Below are 19508 nucleotides of genomic sequence, written 5' to 3'. Positions count from 1 at the left end.
GTCAAACCGAACACTACGAACTGAGTTAAATTCTCCAGGTTGAACTGTGCGATAGTTTCCGTGGCCATCTGGCTTCGACCCTCGCTGGGATCGTAAGTAGTAAGCCGTTTTTGCGCTGAGGGTTCTGTCTCCTTGCGGCGCGGGGGCGAGAGCGTTGTTGCTGGTGTTTTTGAGTTTTTCCAGCTTTCGTTTTGCGTGCATGCACCCCCCTGCCCCCTTCACAAGTCCCGATGTGTTCGCATCGTGCTGAATCTCGGGACATGCAAGTTTGCAAGTCGGCTCACAAAACTCGCGCCCTCTCAAAGAACCGTTTTGCAGGGAAAAGAGAGGTGTGTAGCTTTCCGGAGGTACCGCGGATCATGTCTGCAGACACAAAGGGTCCGATTTTGGCTTCTCTCCGTCGAGCGCAGAAAACAGAAGGCACTTCCCCCCAAGACACACGACTCGGCTTTCCTCAGTCCGCAAAAGTTCGTTTTTTGCCCTTCCCTTTTTCTCCCCTTGTGCGTGTGGTCTTCAGCCGTTCCAGCCTCTTCTTTCGCGGCCCTTCTTCTTGTCTTCTCTGTCCCGGCATTTTCTCGTCTTTTCGGGGAAAAGAGCCGTCGAAAAATTCGTTGTCTGCTGCAAGTAATCTCTGGTCGCGGAAAAGGCATGCCTCCGACGTCCTTAAAGGTCGATTTGTGTGTTTTTTCCAATGCGGATCATACCTTTCTGTCGGACCCGGTGTTCTCGTTTCCGTGAAACAGCCAGTTCTCGTCTCGAAGTCGCTGTTCGCTCTCGCTAAGCAACACTGTCTTTCTCCTCCTCGTTCTCACGCGTTTGTCTCCGGCTCGAACCACAAAAACGTTTTCAGGGACGCCAGCACAGCGAACTGTCTGGACAGGATTTCCTTCCTTTTCTCGTGTTTTGCCGCATCTCGACTCCTCCCGCTGACCCGGTCTCTTGTTTCTTTTCCCCTCTCTTTTAGCATGCACGCAGCCTTGTCTTTCCACTTTCGTTAAACTAACAGAACGTGTGTGTCACTTTTTTAGCGACGAAACTGGAGACCTCACCTCTCCCTCAACGTCCACTTCTCTCTGAAGCGCGACGAATCCAGTACCTCCTTTGCCAACTAGGCGTCTCCTTCGTTTCTCTCTTACGAGTCCGTTTTCACTCGCTGCATGCGCTCCCCGAGGCTCCGGACAGTCGGAGTTCCTTTTCCTGTTTTCCCCCTCTAAACACGAAACCGAAACTTATCGCTTCTTCCACGCATTCCACTCTCTCTTTCTCTGTTTGCAGCTCCTCTCTCTCTATGCTGTCGTCCAGCGAACTTCTGCCTCGCGGCCAGTCTCTGGGAACCTGAAAGTCTCTGTTTCGTCGACTTGAGTTCAACAGTCTGGATGGGAAGTCCCTGAACAACGTCGCCTCGACTTGAATTGTGATCCTCAGAGTACAGGTCTGCGGGGAAGTGAGTGCGTAGCAAGTGTGGGGAAGAATAGGAGCACTGGGGCCTTTGCATCCGATACAAAACCTCCCCTCTTCTCAAGAGGCAAAGTTGACTACGTCACTTCATTGCCGCAGACGGTCGCAGTTCGTGGAGACTCTTCTGCCTCCGCGAGAGGACGCGTTCCTTGGAAATCCTTCTTGGAGACACACTTCTGTTTTCATCGGAAACGAAAAGGAAGATCTGTTTCGCAGCTCTGGGAGTTCGGACGTCGCGCGAGCATCATGCGACGTGTCTCAACTTGGGGTCAGATCGCGGTGCATCAGTACAGTTAGTGGACGCTCTTTGATTTTTGCGAGCAGAGGAGACTCTGTTCTGGGGGCCTCGGAAGGAGACAGACGTACCGGCGACTTGCTGGAGTTCTTCCTTGGCTGAGAGCGTTTTCTCGCAGCTGGAGAGTCTTCAAAGAAGTCCCGACCCCTGCCAAACCGCGTCGGCACCATGTCGAAAATGTTCGTCAAGTGCGAAACGAAGAGCAGCCGCGTCAAGGGGCTTGCTTTCCACCCTTCTCTCCAGTGGATTCTCGCGGCTTTGCACAACGGCACAATTCAACTATGGGACTACCGGATCGGTTCTTTGATCGACAAGTTCGAGGAACATGAAGGTGAGGACTCTTCCCGGCCTGCGTGGAAGAACAGTGCACCCGACGGAGCTTCGAGAGGAGAGCTCCGTTTTACAGCGTACAGAGAGCGTGACTATTCAGGTGTATCTGATTATGTCGGTCGCCTCTGGATCTTCTCTCTTCAAAGTTCTGGGGACCCGCGCGACCAATGACGAAAGGCGTACCGGCGGGAAAACTGCCGAAGGAGAAAAGGACATCGAAATCTGAAATGTGTCTTATTAGAGTCGAGACAAGTCCGCTTCACAGTCCGCGAAGGCGATCTCGCCATTCCGATGCGTCGTCTTGCACAAACAAAATGCTACTCGCCATCCTGTCTCACCAGGTTTTTTCTCCTTCGGGATAAGGCACACCCCGTGTCGGGTGGATACACTCCGGAACACCTGTGCGGGGTGTGGCGCAGCCTTTTGTGTCCAGAGAAAGAGACATTTTATCGATCTTTGTATTTGAGCATTGTATTCTAAAACCAAAAATAATCCGCTTCCATTAATGGACTAAAACAACCGAACGAAAAAGCGAAAGCCTAACGCATTCGGAGTTGGCGGCAAAGGGGCAAGTGACCCCTTGAGGCACTTCAAGTTTGCGGGAAGACAGCGTAGATTATCAATGTGCGTGCTTGGATGTCGTCTGATTTCTTCTGTCGTCATCCATCTTAAGAGGACTCGCCTTGAAGTCGTAGGACACTGAAGTCCACTTGTTCCATTTCTTTCTGAAATGCCGAGGATACTTTTTTCGTGGATCTGTCGCTCTGGGGTAGACGAACAAAGTAAAAACAGGAAGCTCAAGGTCGAAAGAGTCGAAAGTCGACGTGTCTGTGGCGTCCCCAAGTGCGAGGATGGTTGCCATTTCCCTTCTTCTTTTTGGAAGTATTCATTTCCAGCAGTGACTGGACGTTGCGCTAAGACTTGAAAATATTCGGCGACTATCTCACACTTTGAACTAAGAAAGTTCAAAAGAAGTATTGCACCGCCTGCGTTTCCGTGGTTTCCAGGTCCGGTTCGAGGCATCGATTTCCACTCGTCTCAGCCGCTCTTTGTCAGTGGCGGCGACGACTACAAAGTGAAGCTATGGTCGCTGACGACGAGGAAGTGCATTTTCACTTTTCTCGGTCACCTTGACTACCTTCGTACGGTCTTCTTCCACCACATTTATCCGTGGGTCCTCTCTGCAAGCGATGACCAGACAGGTGAGAAACGGAAAACTTATTTCGAAAGAGGTGTCGTACAAAGCTCGGTTGTTTGTGTCTCGTGCAAAGGCTATCACATTCCGACTATTCTGAGTGCTCGTCTTCGGTGACTTTGTTCTTTCTTTCGAACCAGCCTTCTCTGCGGTAGTCAACAGTTATTCCAGTGTTTTACACAGCATCGAAAGTTTTGCGAAGCTGAAGAGTCAGGAATGCAGGAAGTACAAAGCGTAGGAGGATGGGTGAGAACCTGCATCGCCATTTTCAGACGTCTTTTGTCCACGTCTTCTTCCTCTTTCTTCCGTGCGTTTCTGTCTATTTCCACTCCACCGTCTCCCCGTTATCTCTACTCGAGTTCTGACGCTGTGCATTCGCCGTTCTCCTCCGAATTCGTCGCTTCTGCAAAAACAACCTGCTCCCCTTCCCCGGAAATGTCTTGACCTCTTCCTCCATGTGCAGAATCGCGGGCAGTCTCTCATTCCTCGCTTCAACTGAGCAAGTCCTTTGCCGCCTTCTTGTGCTGTTACTCATATCTCCCTATATATATATATATATATGCATATGTGCATGTGTGTGTAGCATATATTTAGATGTATAGGCATGTGTGCAGTTACCCCGAGATATGTATGCATGCATGCGTTCATCGACTGCATTTACCCCGCGTAGCTAGAGAGTTCCAAGAAGTCGTTCCACGTCTAGAGGTGCGTTCCTGGAGACGTTTGTGTAGCTTCGACTCCGTGGTGACAGTCTGGAGGGTGTCGCGTGTGTCTGTGTCACCCCTTTGCGTGTCTGAGGCCGCTTTCTCGCCTTCGGCGCTGTGTTTGTAAGCTCCCGGTGTCTTGGCGCCTTTGCGTTGTCGACGTAGTCTGGAAGGAGTGGCTAGGGCCATCTGGTTGGCGGCATGTCGCTCGGCTTTCTGTGGCGTGCAGTGCGGATCTGGAACTGGCAGTCTCGCGCATGCATTGCCGTCCTAACGGGTCACAACCACTACGTGATGAGCGCGTTGTTTCACCCGTTCGAAGACCTCGTCGTGTCTGCGTCGCTGGACCAGACGATTCGCGTGTGGGACACTTCAGGCCTCCGAGAGAAGACCGGCGGAGCGGGAGGCGCGCATGCACTCGGGACAGGAAGTTTCTCTGCGCCCGGCACCAGCAGACCCCATGCGGAAATGTTCACTGCCAACGACGCCGTCTGCAAATTCGTGCTCGAGGGACATGAACGGGGCGTCAACTGGGCGGCCTTCCACCCTTCCCTGCCGCTCATCGCTTCCGCGGCCGACGACCGACTGATCAAGCTGTGGAGGTGAGTTTGACACAACACGGACCGTCTCGAGCGCTCGCCTTCGCCGTCCGCGCGGAAGACTCGCCTGAGTTCTCGAGACAGGAGAGGAGGCGAATCACAGTTCACGGTCAAGTGGGGAGAGAGCCGATTCGTTTACTCGACTTCCTGCTGAATTCTGGCCACAAGCTCACGCAACATAGAGCTCCAGAACTGTCTCCGGAGCCTCGCACGTAGAGAGGATTCACTGCGATGCAAATACTCGTCAAAAAATGCGGGGGAAATACAAATCAGCGAAAAGCAAGTTAGCACAGGCCTTCTTCACTTGAGCCACTCAATTCACATTCGAAGGTGCGTTCCTCTCTGCTGCTGTCTAAAAGAGACACATCAGGTCCAAACGAAAGAATCCAAACACGGTGGAGGTTCGCGGGTGGAGATACAGAGACACTTAGCTCTTGAGCGTACTACTCGAGAGAGAGCGTGTTTCTCGGTGTCCAGGTTTTACTCGGAAACTCCTGGTTTTTGCGACTCTGGTCGAAGGACAAACGTCAATCTTCTCAGATGCTCGAGTGGTCTGTGTCGTAATGACACCTCTGAGCCTCGTGCTTCCAAACACTTCGGGTGTATAGACACCGAAGCGCGGAAGCAAACGTTCTTTTCTAGAGGCAGTGTCCCCCGTCCACGTTCGCCTCACCTCGGCGCCCTCCCCTCGCGTCTTTTATCTCTCTGCAGATGGACGCACTTTCTATTTCAATGCTTTGTGTTCTAGACCTCCTTTCCACTTCTCATTTTTCCTCCGCGTCAATTCCCCCGTCCCCCCTCGCTCGTGGAAGCTGCCGCGTGCTGGGGTGTACGTACACCCCATGTGTCGCTGTTTTTGCAGGTACAATGATTCGAAGGCATGGGAGGTGGACACGCTCCGCGGGCACTTCAACAACGTTTCCTGCTTGGTTTTTCACCCGCAAAGGGAGTTGTTGATCAGCAACTCGGAGGATCGAACGATTCGTGTCTGGGATGTGAGCAAGCGAATCGGCGTCCACACCTTTCGTCGAGAAAACGACAGATTTTGGATCATCGCAGCGCATCGTTCCAGCAGCGCTCTGGCTGTCGGTCACGACTCGGGGATGGTCGTTTTCAAGCTGCACACGGAGAGGCCTCCCAGCGCTCTGCATTCGCGCTTCCACTTCTACTACGTCCGCGACCGAGTGCTTTGCTTCCGCGACCTCTTGCTTTCTCTCCAACTTTTCCAGAAGTCCGGCGAGGGGGGAAGAAATGCCGCAGGCGCACACGCTGTGGCAGAAGTCTCCATCTGTGAAGTTCGGCGTCCAGCGAATGCCATGACGGCAGGGCCGAAGCTTCTTCTTGTCAACTCGCTCAACACCACGGACCTCAATGCCCTGGTCATCTACGTACGTGTCTCGGGGGGGGAGCCTGCTTGAAGCTGTTCGAGCGCCTTCCACGCTTTCAAAGTGTTTGTGCGAGTCGGGTCGTTGTGCACTCACGAAACGCGGAACAAACGAGGCAAATTTCCTTCAGTTCTGCATTCTTACACACGCTTGTACGTGCCGATGCGCTTCTGTCTACGCGTTGTGTATTTATCTTTCTGTATGCATCATGTAAACAGACGCGGACTGGTCTTTGTAGACAAGCACATGTGTGCATGGTGTGGATGTGTACACCCTCACATATAAATATGGTGTTTGCCACGTTCTTCCGTTTCTCTCCTTCACGTTTTGAGGCCTCTACAAATTCGGCTGGCGTCGTTGCTTCGCAGGCAGACGGGGAGAACGGATTTGCCTACGACCTGCTCGTCGGACCGCTACCTCAGGCGGGTCTGCCGTACCCCGGAGGCCTCGATACTCACACCGTGCGTCTTTTTCTCGAGAAAGAAATGAAAAAGAATGGAGACACTGGGACCAGCAGAAAGAAATGCGGGAAGAAGTAGAAGCAGGTGGAGAGAAGGAGGCGCAAACAGAGAGAGCGAGGAAGAAACGCGGAGAGATAGGAGGAGATGGGCAGAACTGTCAAGAGACCAGTTGGGAAAGGGTCCTGACGTGTGAACTACCTGAGTCGTATGCGGCAGAAAGGAAGTCCGCTGATATCTTTTGCACACACATACGCATGCATGCATATCTATACACGTATATACGTACTTATATATATATATATATATATTTGTGTATAGATGTGAATGTGTGTCTGTGGAGGTAGACGTGTTTGTCATTTCTTGAATACGAGTTTCTGCGTTTCTCTCTTGTGAGTGTGGCTGAGCAAAGACTTTGAATAGCGGCTTTCATCTCTGCTCCAGTGGCAGAAGACGTAATGGAACGAATCTCCCGGCGAAGAACTTGAGAGCCTGGTTGACTTCCCCGTGGCTCTTCTCTCGGAGTGAACTCGATTTCTCGTCGTTACTGTCTCTTTGACTGAATGTTTAGTCAGAACAAGTCCTCTACCGCGTGTGGGTTTTCGTGTCGCGAGTTTCCTTCTCGCTGAAGTTTTTTTCTTTCTCCTGGAATGGTTTCTCTTTTCAGGGGTCGTGCCACTCAGTGGCATTTGTGTCTCGCAATCGCTTCGCAGTGATCGACAAGGCAGGCGCCACAACGCTGGGAATTTACAACATGAACAACGAACTTTGCAAGAAAGTCGATTTGCCGTGCGCGGTCGATCGGCTGTTCTTCGGAGGGAACAATCGCGTTATTCTCAAATCGGAGGACAAGGTAAGCTTCGCTCGAGGTCTGCATCCGACAAGTGTGTCTCGCACGGTGATTTTCTGATCCATTCAGTTCTCCTTTTGTAAGAAGAATCGCTTGAGTTTCTGAGTCACCCGTGGGAGTCAGTCGATCATCGACAGAGCCTGTTAGACATTTGCGAGTGCATCCGTCAAACACTCTGAAGCAGCCATTTCGTGGTAGGTGTCTATGTCTGGGGAAAGTTCACAGTCAACTTGGTGTGTCTCTCTCTCTTCTTGTTCTCTCTTTCGCTTTCTCATGCCGCTTCCCTCTTTACTGTCTTCTCTTGAACTGGATTTTCTTTACTTCCTTCTTTTCCTTGTTTCTCCAGCTGCGTTTCTTCGAAGTTCCGACACGTCGGGTGTATCCGGAGGTTCAGTGTGGAGGAGGAGGCATTCGCGCCGTTTTGCTTTCTCCAACGGGAGAGCATGTGATGGTTATTTCGAAGCATGCATTGACGCTCTTGAAATTCGCGCTCTCCGACAATGGCACGACAGAAGCATCCGGAGGCTTCGAGGTCGTCTGCGCTGTCCACGAGAATATTCGCATCAAAGGAGGTGCTTGGGATGAAGACAACGGTGAGTTCTTGTCAAAAAGTCTCTGTGTTTTTGATTCTCTTTTCTCTCTTAAAGATTTCCAAACAGGTCAAAACATCGGCTTCGTAACACGTATGTGTGTATGTAGATACATACATGCATATACGTATATGCGTCTTTGTATGTATGTATGCATGTATGTACATATATATATATATATATGTATATATATGCATGCGTATATGTAGCTATTTAGATCTATATGTGTAACTGACGTGAGTTGATGTTTAGTACAAAGAGAGTCTCATACATGTGCTTCGGAGAAGTCACGTGACATTTTCCTTCAGACGGGGTAAAACTTGTTTTCGGACTTTGGGGCCAGTGCTCAGAACGATGCTGGAGACACAAAGAGTTTACGGTGTTTGGGATCTGCTTCGCCTTTCTTTCTGTCTCTTTCTTGGCTCGTCTTGTTCCCTCCTTTCTGCTTGTGTCTGTGGTTCTCTGTCCGTCAGTGCATGTTCTCTGTCTCCACTGCGTTCGTCTTCTGTTTTCCTTCTGTTTTCAGGCGCCTTTGTTTATTCCACGCTCAGCCATGTGAAGTATCTGCTCCTTAATGGAGACCGAGGCATCATCCACTGCCTGAATGAGGCGATATACATTTTCAAGTGAGTCTGCAGTTTTTCGTTCTTGTTGCGAAGGCTCCCGTTAGTCAAGAACTGCAGAGTGAGACTCGAGCTTTGAATCCGCGAACGTAAATTCAGCCACTCGTGAGCCGACGCAGAGGTCCTTCGGGGTCGAGTCTTTGGGAAAACACAGGATGGTCGCTAAAAGCAACTCCGCAAGTTTCGTCTGCTCCGCGTACATGTTTTTCTCTCTCGCGTCTCCACTGCGTTGAAAACGTGATTCAAAGTCCTTTGAACGTCCTGATTATCCGGACAGACAGAGGGGAAGCTTGAAACGCATGTCTCTCCCGAGTTCCGCCAAGAACACGGCTGCGATGTGAGGGAGACGGAATTTGCGTCCCGGGTTGTCTCTGAGCGACAACGCTGGCTTCCATACAGGCAAATCTCCGTGTCCACTTAAATTTGTCTCCATCTCTCCTCACATACCATACGCTCGCAAGGAATGCAAGTCATGCCCTGCTCGACGCAGTTGGTAGGGCGTTGATCCGCGTGTCTTACAGAGCATTCAAAGTCATAGATTGATGCATGCATTCAAAGAGGTATCTGAAAAAGAGTAAACGCCTGCATATATGTTTATATATATATATATATATGTAGGTCCGTAGATGCCCGCCCAAAGCTGTAACTTCGTGTTGCTTGCTACCTTTGAATTCTAAGAAGAATCGGAAAAGTACGAAGTTCGACTTCAGCAGGTCGCTGGGGGAGTTTCGAACGCCTTTTCACATCGACGTTGCCCCGCATGTCGACTTTTCTCTTCACTTTTCGGCCGATTCCGACGTCGATAAGAAAAGAAACGGATGGGTGTGTGTGTCTGTGCGCCTCTCTCTCGGATTGCCAGCGTCTCTCATGTTGGGAGGCCGCGCAGCGAGGATCCCTGCAGAACAGGTCCTGGCTTTGAAAAAAGTCGTAATGTCGACTTCGTTCGTTCCTTTTGTGCGGCTGTAGTGCTGAAAGTGACGTCTCTTTTCGCGGCGTTGCTCGTCTGCAGGGTCCAAAGAGGCATGTACTACTACTTAGATCGGTGTGCGTCCGTCCACGTAGAACCTCTGAATTGTCAAGAGTATCTCTTCAAACTCGCTCTCCATCGCCGCCAGTTCGACCAGGTACAGAGGCGCCCTGGCTTTCTTCCATGCAGTCTTCTCAGCGTTCTTGTCTCTTCGAGGAGAACGACAACCCAACTGTCCAAACGGTGCCTCTGTGTTCTGGGACACTCAGGTGGCATCTGTCTATATATATATATATATATACAAATATGTATATATATCTATATATATAAGTAGAGGCATAGATATATATATATATATATTTATATATGTTCGCATGTTTGTATAAATGTGCGCATGCATATGTTGGCGTAGATGTAGTTCTGTGGATATACACATGTATGCAGATTCGTGAAGCTGTCTGTCCATGGATACATAGAGATGTATATAGGTGTACATATATATATATATATATATATATATATGCAGGTGGCGCACAACCAGGAGGTGCGTAGACAGCAGACCGAGAATGAGTTTGTCAGTGAGACGTCTAGGAACTGGCAGCAGAGAAATCCGGTGGCCAGGAGAGATCTGTGAAGCTCGTGGATTTTCGCCGAGAGTTGTGGCGCATGCAGTTCTTTTTTCTTGTTTCGTGGTTACGCAAGGTCCGACAAGGACCGCAGCTTTTCGTTCGAAGGAAACAAATGGTTCTTTCGCGGATTCAGCGAGGCGACCGGCGATGTACCTCGCCTGGGTTCTTTCGTTTCGCAGGTCGCTCTGTGTGTGCGGAACGGACAGCTGTGTGGCAATGCGCTCATCGCCTACTTGAAGAAGAAAGGCTATCCAGAGGTACGTTATTGTGGCGAAAAGCCGCTGACGAACCTCTCACAGGTTGTTCTCAAGTAACACTCTAAGGTGCTGCAGCTTTTCTCCCTCTCGCAAAATCCGCAAGGAAAACCAGCAAGCAGTTTTCTTGTCTTTGAGGTATCATACGAGACTTCAGACGTTCGAACGAACGACGCCCGTGGAACCCCAAAACACCAGTCGCTGTGCGGCATCCTCGATATGCATGCAGGTCGCATGCAGTGTGTCTTTATTTTTGCAAAACAATTCGTACCCTTCATCTTCTTCGGCTTCCTCAAAGTCTGCACCAGCGTCTGATGCGTGTGGGTGGCGGCAGCGCCCGGCGTTTTTTATCGTTTTTCTCCGATTTCCCTCCTTTTCTCGGAGGCATCGATGCGTCTGGATTACCAAGAGGCAGAGGATTTACTTTTTTTCCAGGTTGCTCTCGAGTTTCTCACCGACAAAAGGGCAAGATTTCACTTGGCCCTCGAAGTGGGCAGCATGGACGACGCGCTGGCGGCGGCCCAGGAGATCAACGACAAGGCGAGTCTTTCGGGACTGCATGCAAGACTTTTCTTGTTTTGATATAGTGTATAATGCATCCTTGAATGTGAAAAGTTGCATCCTCGCATCGTATTTGAGTTGTTGATGGTGTATCTTCGAAACGAAAAAATACCTTTGCAGTTTTTCTGCAATTGATGGTTCACCACACAGGTGCACCGAATTCGATAGAGACACAGGGGTGCAGGGAAGGGCAAGATTACGGCTAAGTGAAAAGTAAAACCGACTTTATTTGTCGTATGGGGAACTGTTTGCTTGGACAGGTTTCAGCTCCTTTTAGATCTTTTCAAAGTCCAGAACTGGTAGCGTCTGACTTGATATGCAGCTTCACTCGGGAGCCTTCAGTTCGCTGTCAGTTCTCGATTTGGAACATATGTTTTTGATTTCCTTTCTCACAGTTTGCAGTCTTCACTGTGCGGCAGGCGTCTTTTTCTTGTTCCCGTCGAGATCGTGAGAGGCCTGCATGCACTTGGCTCAGCTGTGGCTTCTGTCTTTGTGTCTGTTTTCTGTCTGTGCCGCTGCTGTGTCGTCTTTGCACCTGTTTCCACCTTCCCCGTCTCCATTCGTTTCACTTCGTTTTTCAGAGTGCGTGGCAATTGTTGGGTCGGACGGCACTGCAGCAGGGTCATGCGTCGCTGGTGGAGGCGGCGTATCAGAAGTTGAAGGAGTTCGAGAAATTGTCTTTCCTCTACTTCATCACGGGACATGTCGGAAAGCTGCGCAAGATGTTGCGGATTGCGGAGCTCAGGAAGGACTACATGAGCAAGTTTCACAATGCCCTTCTGCTCGGAGATGCTGAGGAGCGCGTCCAAGTGCTCGCAGACGTCGGACAACTCGCCCTCGCAGCGCTGACTGCGAAGACCTACGGTTTGACTGCGCTGTACGACCAGCTGCGAGACAGTGTGAAGGACATGCCTCTCGACGAGTTCTCTCCCGCAGTGCCTCAACTCCTCATGCCTCCGGTCCCCATTCTCAGGTACGAAGCAGCGAAAAGCCGTTCAGTCCCGACCGCCGGCGTAGCTGGCAGCAGCCAGAAAGCACTGCGTTGTCTGGATCTCACGCGTACGCGGAGACGCAAAAAGTTTACGAGCGAGTAGAACGGCAGGAATCTCACGAACCTCTGTTGGTCGCGCGCGCCTCACATCGCGGAGGACGAATTCAGGAACGTAGAGAGCCTGTCCTTTCTCGGTTTCTTGGAGGGGGCGAATCAGCTGTACAGACACTCTGCAACTGCTTTCTCGTAGAGGGTGGCTGTAACGGCAGGTCATGGTCCAGCTACGATGCTCATATTCTCGAGCGTCGACAGAGGACAGAGTCACTTCGTTGGACCAGCTGAGCTGGGGGGCGGGGGCGACCGACGAGAGAGCAGACTTGGAACAACGCTAAGTTGTGCGGATTTCTTCTCTGTCGGCGTGGACGAGGCCATGGTGAAGGGAAAGCTTTGCATCTTCTTCTTGCTTTGCAGGTGCACCGAAGCAGAGAGTTCTGTGTGGCCGTCTGCAGCCTCAGAAAGCGCCTCTGTCTTTGACCAGGCGATGCGAGCGACAGCAGGGATGAAGCCCGAGGTGGCGGGTGCCCGGCTGTACAAAGGTGAGTTTCACGTGTCTTTCTTTCGGTTCGGTCTTTCTCGCGCACGCGAGGGTAACCATTTCTTGTCGGAAGAGTGGTGTAAGATAATCGTTTCCTCGCGAATGGACATGTTTCACCGACAGGGGGTCATCATGTGGAAAGAAATCTCGGGGGAAAGTTAAAAAACTTCAAACGTTGAGTTTAACGCGCAGACATCGACACCTGTGAACGCAAGTCAGTTCCAGCAGCGTGAAGAAACGGTTCCGCTCTATAAAAGAGAAGCGTCAACTTCTGATTCAACACGGATCCCTTCTTGGTAAACAGAAATGGACATTCGGGACTAGTTTTCTCTCTTCACTTAAACCAAGACTCCTTCGCCAACTGTAGAAGAAGATTGACCCTTGTGTCGTTCTTGCCGATGCCTCTGAGTTGTCCTGTCTCTGTCCTGCCTCACAATTCGGTGGCCACGGAACCGTCAAGCCACATTGTTTTGCGACACGGAAGCTCTTCTTTCTTTTCTCCAACATCGAATTCGAGTTCAGTGCACTCTGATTTGCTAGCACACAGAAACTCGTAGTTTCAAAAAGGAAGAGCTTCCGTTCACTCCTGGGAAGATGCGTCTCGAAACGAGAGATTGGGACGAAGAAGTTACATATCCTCTGCGTACAAAGTGGCCGTCAACTTCTCAGTGTCCATCTGTCTGCAGTCGTTCTTTTCGATCCAGTCCGGCTTCCTTTTTTCACGAAAATCATTCCAAGTTGTGTAACACAGGGCAAGCCAGAAAGTCTCTGCTCGGGAGGTGTCTGAACTCCCATTTTCAGTCCAGTCTCGTTCCTCTAAAAGAAACTTCTTCCACCTCCTCTCTCGCAGCTCTCTCGACAGAGCGGCTTCGCTGCGAACCACAGTTCGACACCTCCCCCTCAAGACCGTGCCCCGTTCTCCGTTTGAAACGAAATGTCGCGAACCCACTGAAGCGGTCAACGGCTTTGCCTCGCCAGCGGCTACGGGCAACCGTTTTCTCGAATCTCTGTCGCCTGTTTCCGGCTGTCTGTGCATTTTCTCCAGAAATGGTCGAGGGCGCTGCGTCGGCGGTATGTACACCAGGCTCGGGAGCTCCAGGACCTGCGTGGGAAGAGGCCGACGGGCAGGACGGCTTCGAGGTGGATTTCGGCGAAGTCGGCGGGGGCGACTGGAGCGACGGAATTGAATTGCCTCCGGACGACGCAGGCGCTGCTCCTCTTCTCGGTATGGACGCGTCCGGGCGCAAGGAAGGACTCGGACGCGCTGACGCTGCGCAGTTGTCTCCAGACTCCGCGACCTTTGTGGCCAAGCGGGACTCCCCCCACACGCTGTGGGTCAAGGGAACGCCGCTCGTCGCGGACTTGGTCTCTGCAGGCGAGTTCGGTCTTGCCCTCGACACGCTGCAGAGGCGGGTCGCACTGCGGAATCCGGCGCCGCTTCTGCCGATCTTCTCTCGCGTTTATCAGGCAACCTGGGCGGCTCTCCCAGGCCTCCCGTTTGCTCCTTCGCTGCCTCTTCCCCTCAGCGAGACCGGGAAGGACGGAGGAGCTCTGAAGCCTCATCGCCTCGTTCTCCCGACCTCTCTCATGGACGACCTCCGGGAGGCGCACAAACTCGTGACAGGTCCGAAAACAGTTGGAGAAGTTCAGGGGAAAAGCTCGACGCGACGGGAGGGTGCCCTGTCCAAGGACGTCAAAAGCACTGCGTGCGAGCGTTTTCCTGTGTGATTTGTGTGTGGACTGCAGACGGGATATGTGAACATTCTTGGAACCTGTTTCTGTCGTGTTGAGCAGAGGGAGAAAGGGAGAAAGTACATTTTTGGATTAAATCTGGGAAGAGAAGAAACAGTTCCGTACTTCTCGAGGCTCGCAAAGCATGTCAGACACAATAGCGGCACGACTCATCGCGTTTTCTTTCTCGGAACATCCCTTTCAAAGCAAGGGTCAACGGGTCTGAAAGGTGTCGTCTTCCCCGCATAAAAGCCGAAGTGCGAAAACGTTTTCGGACGTATCTTGATGAAAGGCACAGGTGTGGCTGCGGTTCTTCGACCTCGTGCCTGCAGCGGGAAGATTTCAAGAGGCTCTGGGGTCGTTCAGACATGTCCTTCACTCGATTCCTCTCGCTGTCGCCGGCAACGCAGAGGAAGAACAGCAGGTAACCGAGAAGTAACTTAGGCGCACAGGCGGACGTGGTTCTCTGGCACCGGGTCCGTCCGTGAGTTTTCACGTTGAGGTTCAACTGTCACAGTCGGGAGGATGACGTTCTGTTTCTGTTCTTGCGGGAGAGCGGTGAGAAGGGATCGCCAGTTTCTTGGGGGTTTTGCAGCATACTGGAGATTCGCATTCAACACTTTCGTCGCTGTCCTGGGCAGTCCAACAGGGGAGGGGAGGGAGGGTGGAATGGCCCACAGATGTGCAAGTGGATTTCTCGAGACTTCTCTGGCGTCTGTTGGTAGGGGCGGGTCCATATCTGCAGAGAGATTCGCGTTTCGTTTTTCTGTGTTTTTTCCAGATCCACGAATTCATCGAAATCGCTCGCCACTACGTGACAGGCATGATTCTCGAGATGGCTCGTCTGAGTCTCGGCGAGGCGGATGTGTCTCGAAGTAAGAGGCTTTTGAGGCGTTTGAACGTCGTCGCTATCGCAAGCCAAAGAGGCGCCGATGTCGAGAGGCGCGAATCCTGGGGGCTTGCACGCAGTTCTTTCTCCGTTTTTCCTGAACTTCTGAGCTCTAAATTGGCGCTGCGTCCCCCCGTGGCGCTCTTCACTCGGCCTCGAGTCTTCCACGCAGACAGCGACTCCGGAGTTCTGCGGGAGGAGTGGCTTGAGAGAAAATGTGTATTGCTCGTCGGCGGGATACCTCGTATCGGGGGAGCAGAAGCTCTTCGCTCGAAAAAGAGTCTGTCTCTTTCTCCACTCGATCCGCCACAAGCTTTTCTGTCGTGTGCCCTGCAGCGACTCGTTTCTCGCTTTCTCAACTGCAGAGCGCTCTTTCTGTTCGTTTCGTACCTGCCGCCTATCTTCGTTTCCAGCAGTCTTAGCTGCTAGAAGCAGTCCAGTGGGGCGGCGGTGTGCAGACGGTCTTTGTGAACTGCAAGACACAAAAATGCTCGTCGCGTTACCGTGAGGTGCTGCTGTCCCTTCGTTTTTCAGATATCGAGTTGGTTGCCTATTTCGCATGCTGCAAAATGCAAGCGTCTCACCTGTTCTTAGTCCTTCGACGAGCAATGAGCGTGGCGTGGAAGGCACAGAACTTCGTCACCACGGCGGCGGTGAGCGTGCATGCGCATGCAGCAAACAGAAATTGTGGGAGTCGAGGGGGAAGGGTGCGAACCTGAAGAAAGGCTTTTCGACGGTGTTCAGAACCGCGCCGGACACTGTCAACGTGAACCTTGCGCGAGCTCCATGCAGACGATGAAACTGGAGTTCAAGTTCAAGACCCAGGCGCCGGAACTCCGGCCTTTTGGGAAGATTTTGATTTCAAAGTTCAGAGGGCGTCAATGTTTCCAGGGAGAGACGAAAGAAAGGGACAGGGAGGCCAGAAGCAGTTGAAAGACTCGTTTCAACTACAGCCCGTGGCGAAACAAAATTTTTCTGAGAAACTCGCTATTTTCAAAAAGAGACAATCGTTCGGATTTCAGCATGGACAGACAAGTGAGGGGACGTCGAAAAGGGGGAACAACTGAAGTCCAGTACAGAGACATGCACTTTGAAACATGATGGGTGTGAAAAGCACAACAGAACCTGGATCCGGAAAACAGAAAGTCTCGACGTGTGAACCGGCCTTAGAGGAAAGCGGAAACAAATGATCGAGTGGATGAGCGTCGCATTTCTGCTGTGTGTACAGTTCGCGCGTCGCCTCGTCAACGGGAATTTCTTGGCAATCAAAGGAGCGCAAGAAGAAATTACAAAGGCTAAGAAAGTTCTCATGCTTTGCGAGCAAAAGGGCACAGATGCGTACGCCATCAACTTCGAGCCCAGCGAAAGCGGTGAGTTTCTGAGGTCAAACAAGTGTTTCAAGCATTGCATGCAGCGTCGAGTCGTCGATTGGAAGATGCTGGAAGGACAAGGCGTTTCTAGCAGACATGTTTCTTCTGGAAGTTCTCTTGACAAGTTTGAAGCGATTCAAGCGGCGCGGCACCTCGAGACGGGTCCTCGGCTCTTGCGACTTTTGTTTCGAACTTCTGCGAAGTTTTTGTGGCGTTTTTTCGGGGGAATCACACAGACAGAGACAGTGTGGTTTCAGGACTCCTGCGTCACCGTGTAGAAAGGATTCTTCCAGAAACTTCCGTGACAATTCTTGTTAAGCATGCATCTTCATGGCTTCTTCAGTCTCCATTTCGGAACGGGTGACCGAGTGCGCTTCTAGCATGTTTCTGTGGCAGAGTCTTCCTCGTGTTCACGGGAACGGCAAGTACGGTTCCAAATGACTTTCAGGCTTCCTCTGAAGGAAATACCTTGCCGGGGAGTCTCGGACTGGAGCAAAAACTGGCGCACTGAGACTGAGTGCAAAAACTCGAAAAACTCGTTGCAGGTCCATTGCGAGTGAAACGGAAATGCGCCTGAACTCACCAGCTCGACTCCATTTTCTGTCTTTGTTTCTGTCTTGTTTCCAAAATAAACTTTCATATCCATATACATTTACACACTTTTTTACTCATATATATATATATATATTTTCCCATATATATATATATATATATATATATATATTCCCACGTTTCTCTTGGGGACGGAGATCGAGACGCCCAGGTGGATGTGCACGGAGACGCTCTGTTCTCTTGCAGGAGGTGCCTGTGATTTCCTTTCTGTGTTTTTGACTGTCGTGCGAGCGTGTGTTTGTTTTCTTCACTCTGACTGTCGTATTTCTTTTGTTTTCGACAGAGAACCTTCTTCTCTGCACCGTGACGCTGAATCGGCTGGTTCCTGGGACGGCGACGACGAGATGTCCTTTCTGCAATGCAACAGCGAAGGTGGAATTCTCGGGCAGGCTTTGTCCTGTTTGTGAATTGTCTGAACTGGGAGCAAGAGTAAGGATTTGGAAAGTGCTTCTCCGCTTCTTCGTTCAAGTTTGTTTTCGGGCGCTCTCAAGATTCTGTAGTTTAGTCGAGGATAGGTAGATGAAGTGTAGTCACACAAGTGTTGCAGGGGCACTGCAGATGTCTTTCCCCCCAAAAAGGATGACTGTGTGAAAACGCGTGAGTCCTCTCGCGCGGATGTCGGGTGCATGCAAGTGTCAACCAGGCAAAAAATACGAGAGACTTTCAGTGCCCTCCGGCGCAACACCTGCCTCCTGCTTTCCATGACCTCTCAAGCAAGCAAAGGGCAGAGGTCAATGAGAGCACTTGCGGATGTACGAACACCCGCAGGTTGCGTTGTGTGTTCTGCATCTGTGAAGGTGGAGTAAACTGCACGAAGAAGTCGGTGTACGTCTTCAGAAGGTTGTAGTGGACAGTTCGATCGGCATCGCAGTTCCTTTTCTCGCGAAAAGGAACTGCGAGAGCATTTTAGATTTGACACTGAAACAAATGTACGACGGACTCTTTCGGCGAACTTCGAAGAGAAGAGACCCTTTCGCCGGTTTCTCCGCTGCGTGACGGTGACGGTGTGAAGTGGAATAAAGCCATCTGTTCTTCGTCTTTTCTGTTTCATCGAGAGACGCTTTTCGAGCTTTCGTTGACGTTGCCTTTGCGTGGTTCTTTGCAGGTGGTAGGTCTGCAGTTCCAGGCAGCTGCGTAGAACGGGGAAGAGTTGAAAACTAGTCAAACAGCGTCAGGGAGACGGTTTCCGCGCGCGACGAAGAGCTCTCAAAGTTCGTACATGACCATACAGGATTTCTCAACGAACAGCTACAGATTCAAGCACTTCGTATCGGACATTCTTCCGACAGTGTGCATGTTCAAAGAGTGGAGGGCAGAACCGTGAGCGATTTGCATCCAGAATCCGGTGAAAGTATCGGATTCAGAGTCATCGATGCAGTCTCACATGTGCATCTAAAAAATTATCTATACGTGTATATGTGTAGGAGTGTGTGTGCAAATATGTGTGTACCTGCTGGGGCGTGGAGGTGGGGAATTTGTGGTGCAAGGCGAGGGGGTGGGGAGGGGGGTGGAAAGTGTGAGTTTGCGGACCACGCCGTTTGGTGGATTTTTTCGCTTTCGGTGAGCATCTGTCCCGAATTGACAGGGAAGAACTGCAGTTGAAAAAACAGACGAAGAGTTCCTCTCGATTTCAGCTTTCTGAGGGAGAAGGTGCAGTTTTCTTAGTTACGCGGAGTCGAGAATCTCTGTCCGCAAGCGAATTTGACACTTGGAAAAACACCATGTCATTATTAAACACAGGTAGTCCGGGTAATTTTCTTGACGCAACGTTGAATATCAGAGCATGCGCAGGTAAGGAAATTAACATCCTTTTAGCCAAGAATGCAACAGAGATTCGAAGAAGCTGAATCAGGTGTGCACTACTAGGCTTGCACAATGCCGGTACCGTTTCTATAACAGATTTTCGGTGTGGGGAGAACAGGGAAGCACAGTATTTCCAGTAGTAAATACTTCTTTGCAGTATCTGAGGAAAGCTGAACCTTTCCGAGGAACTTCCCTATGGCGGAAGGCTGGTCAGAAGCGGCCTGCACATGCGGAGCTACAGGATGCCAGTTTCCACGCATAAAATTAGAAAAGACATTTTCGTTGGTTTCTAGAATACCGCAAGTGACTCCAGTTGTGAGATACCGACCAACAAGTTATCCGACATCGGTTACGTTCCAGGCCTCTTCTTTCGATTAATGCTACGCGTTTTCAAAGCGAGGGAAAACGCCTTCTCAGAAAGGTCCTCAGGGGTGCAAGCTAATTGTTTTTCCTGTTAACCTGCTGGAAGTTAAACCAACAGGGGGCACGTGAGCATTTCTTTTCGGCTTGTAGGATGCTTAGAAAAGGAAAGATTTTGCGCTTTCGAGGATTACGCGTTCTTCTACTCGGAGATAGTGCTGTAGCGTGTGAAAGTACTTTGAGTGTTCGGATCAAAGCA

The 19508-nt window shown here is 51.0% G+C and overlaps 1 protein-coding gene across 1 annotated transcript; it reads left to right on the top strand.

Moving 5' to 3' along the window:
* Positions 1 to 254: 254 nt before the first annotated feature.
* On the top strand, positions 255 to 18670 carry TGME49_240650 (coatomer protein complex, subunit alpha, putative). Its single transcript, XM_002366643.2, has 20 exons — positions 255 to 2084; positions 3091 to 3285; positions 4212 to 4584; positions 5444 to 5969; positions 6335 to 6427; positions 7092 to 7277; positions 7621 to 7867; positions 8391 to 8490; positions 9497 to 9611; positions 10263 to 10340; positions 10773 to 10877; positions 11480 to 11871; positions 12361 to 12485; positions 13530 to 14108; positions 14548 to 14639; positions 14997 to 15090; positions 15639 to 15757; positions 16333 to 16474; positions 17370 to 17515; positions 18192 to 18670. The coding sequence occupies exons 1-20, from the start codon at positions 1922 to 1924 to the stop codon at positions 18222 to 18224; spliced, it is 3903 nt and encodes a 1300-aa protein (XP_002366684.1). The 5' UTR covers positions 255 to 1921; the 3' UTR covers positions 18225 to 18670.
* Positions 18671 to 19508: the final 838 nt, after the last annotated feature.

The sequence above is a fragment of the Toxoplasma gondii genome, chromosome VI (assembly GCF_000006565.2).
Source record: "Toxoplasma gondii ME49 chromosome VI, whole genome shotgun sequence".
In the NCBI taxonomy this organism is placed as follows: Eukaryota; Apicomplexa; class Conoidasida; order Eucoccidiorida; family Sarcocystidae; genus Toxoplasma; species Toxoplasma gondii.
Note: the sequence above shows the minus strand (reverse complement) of the source record. Positions and strands in the feature narration are given on the sequence as shown.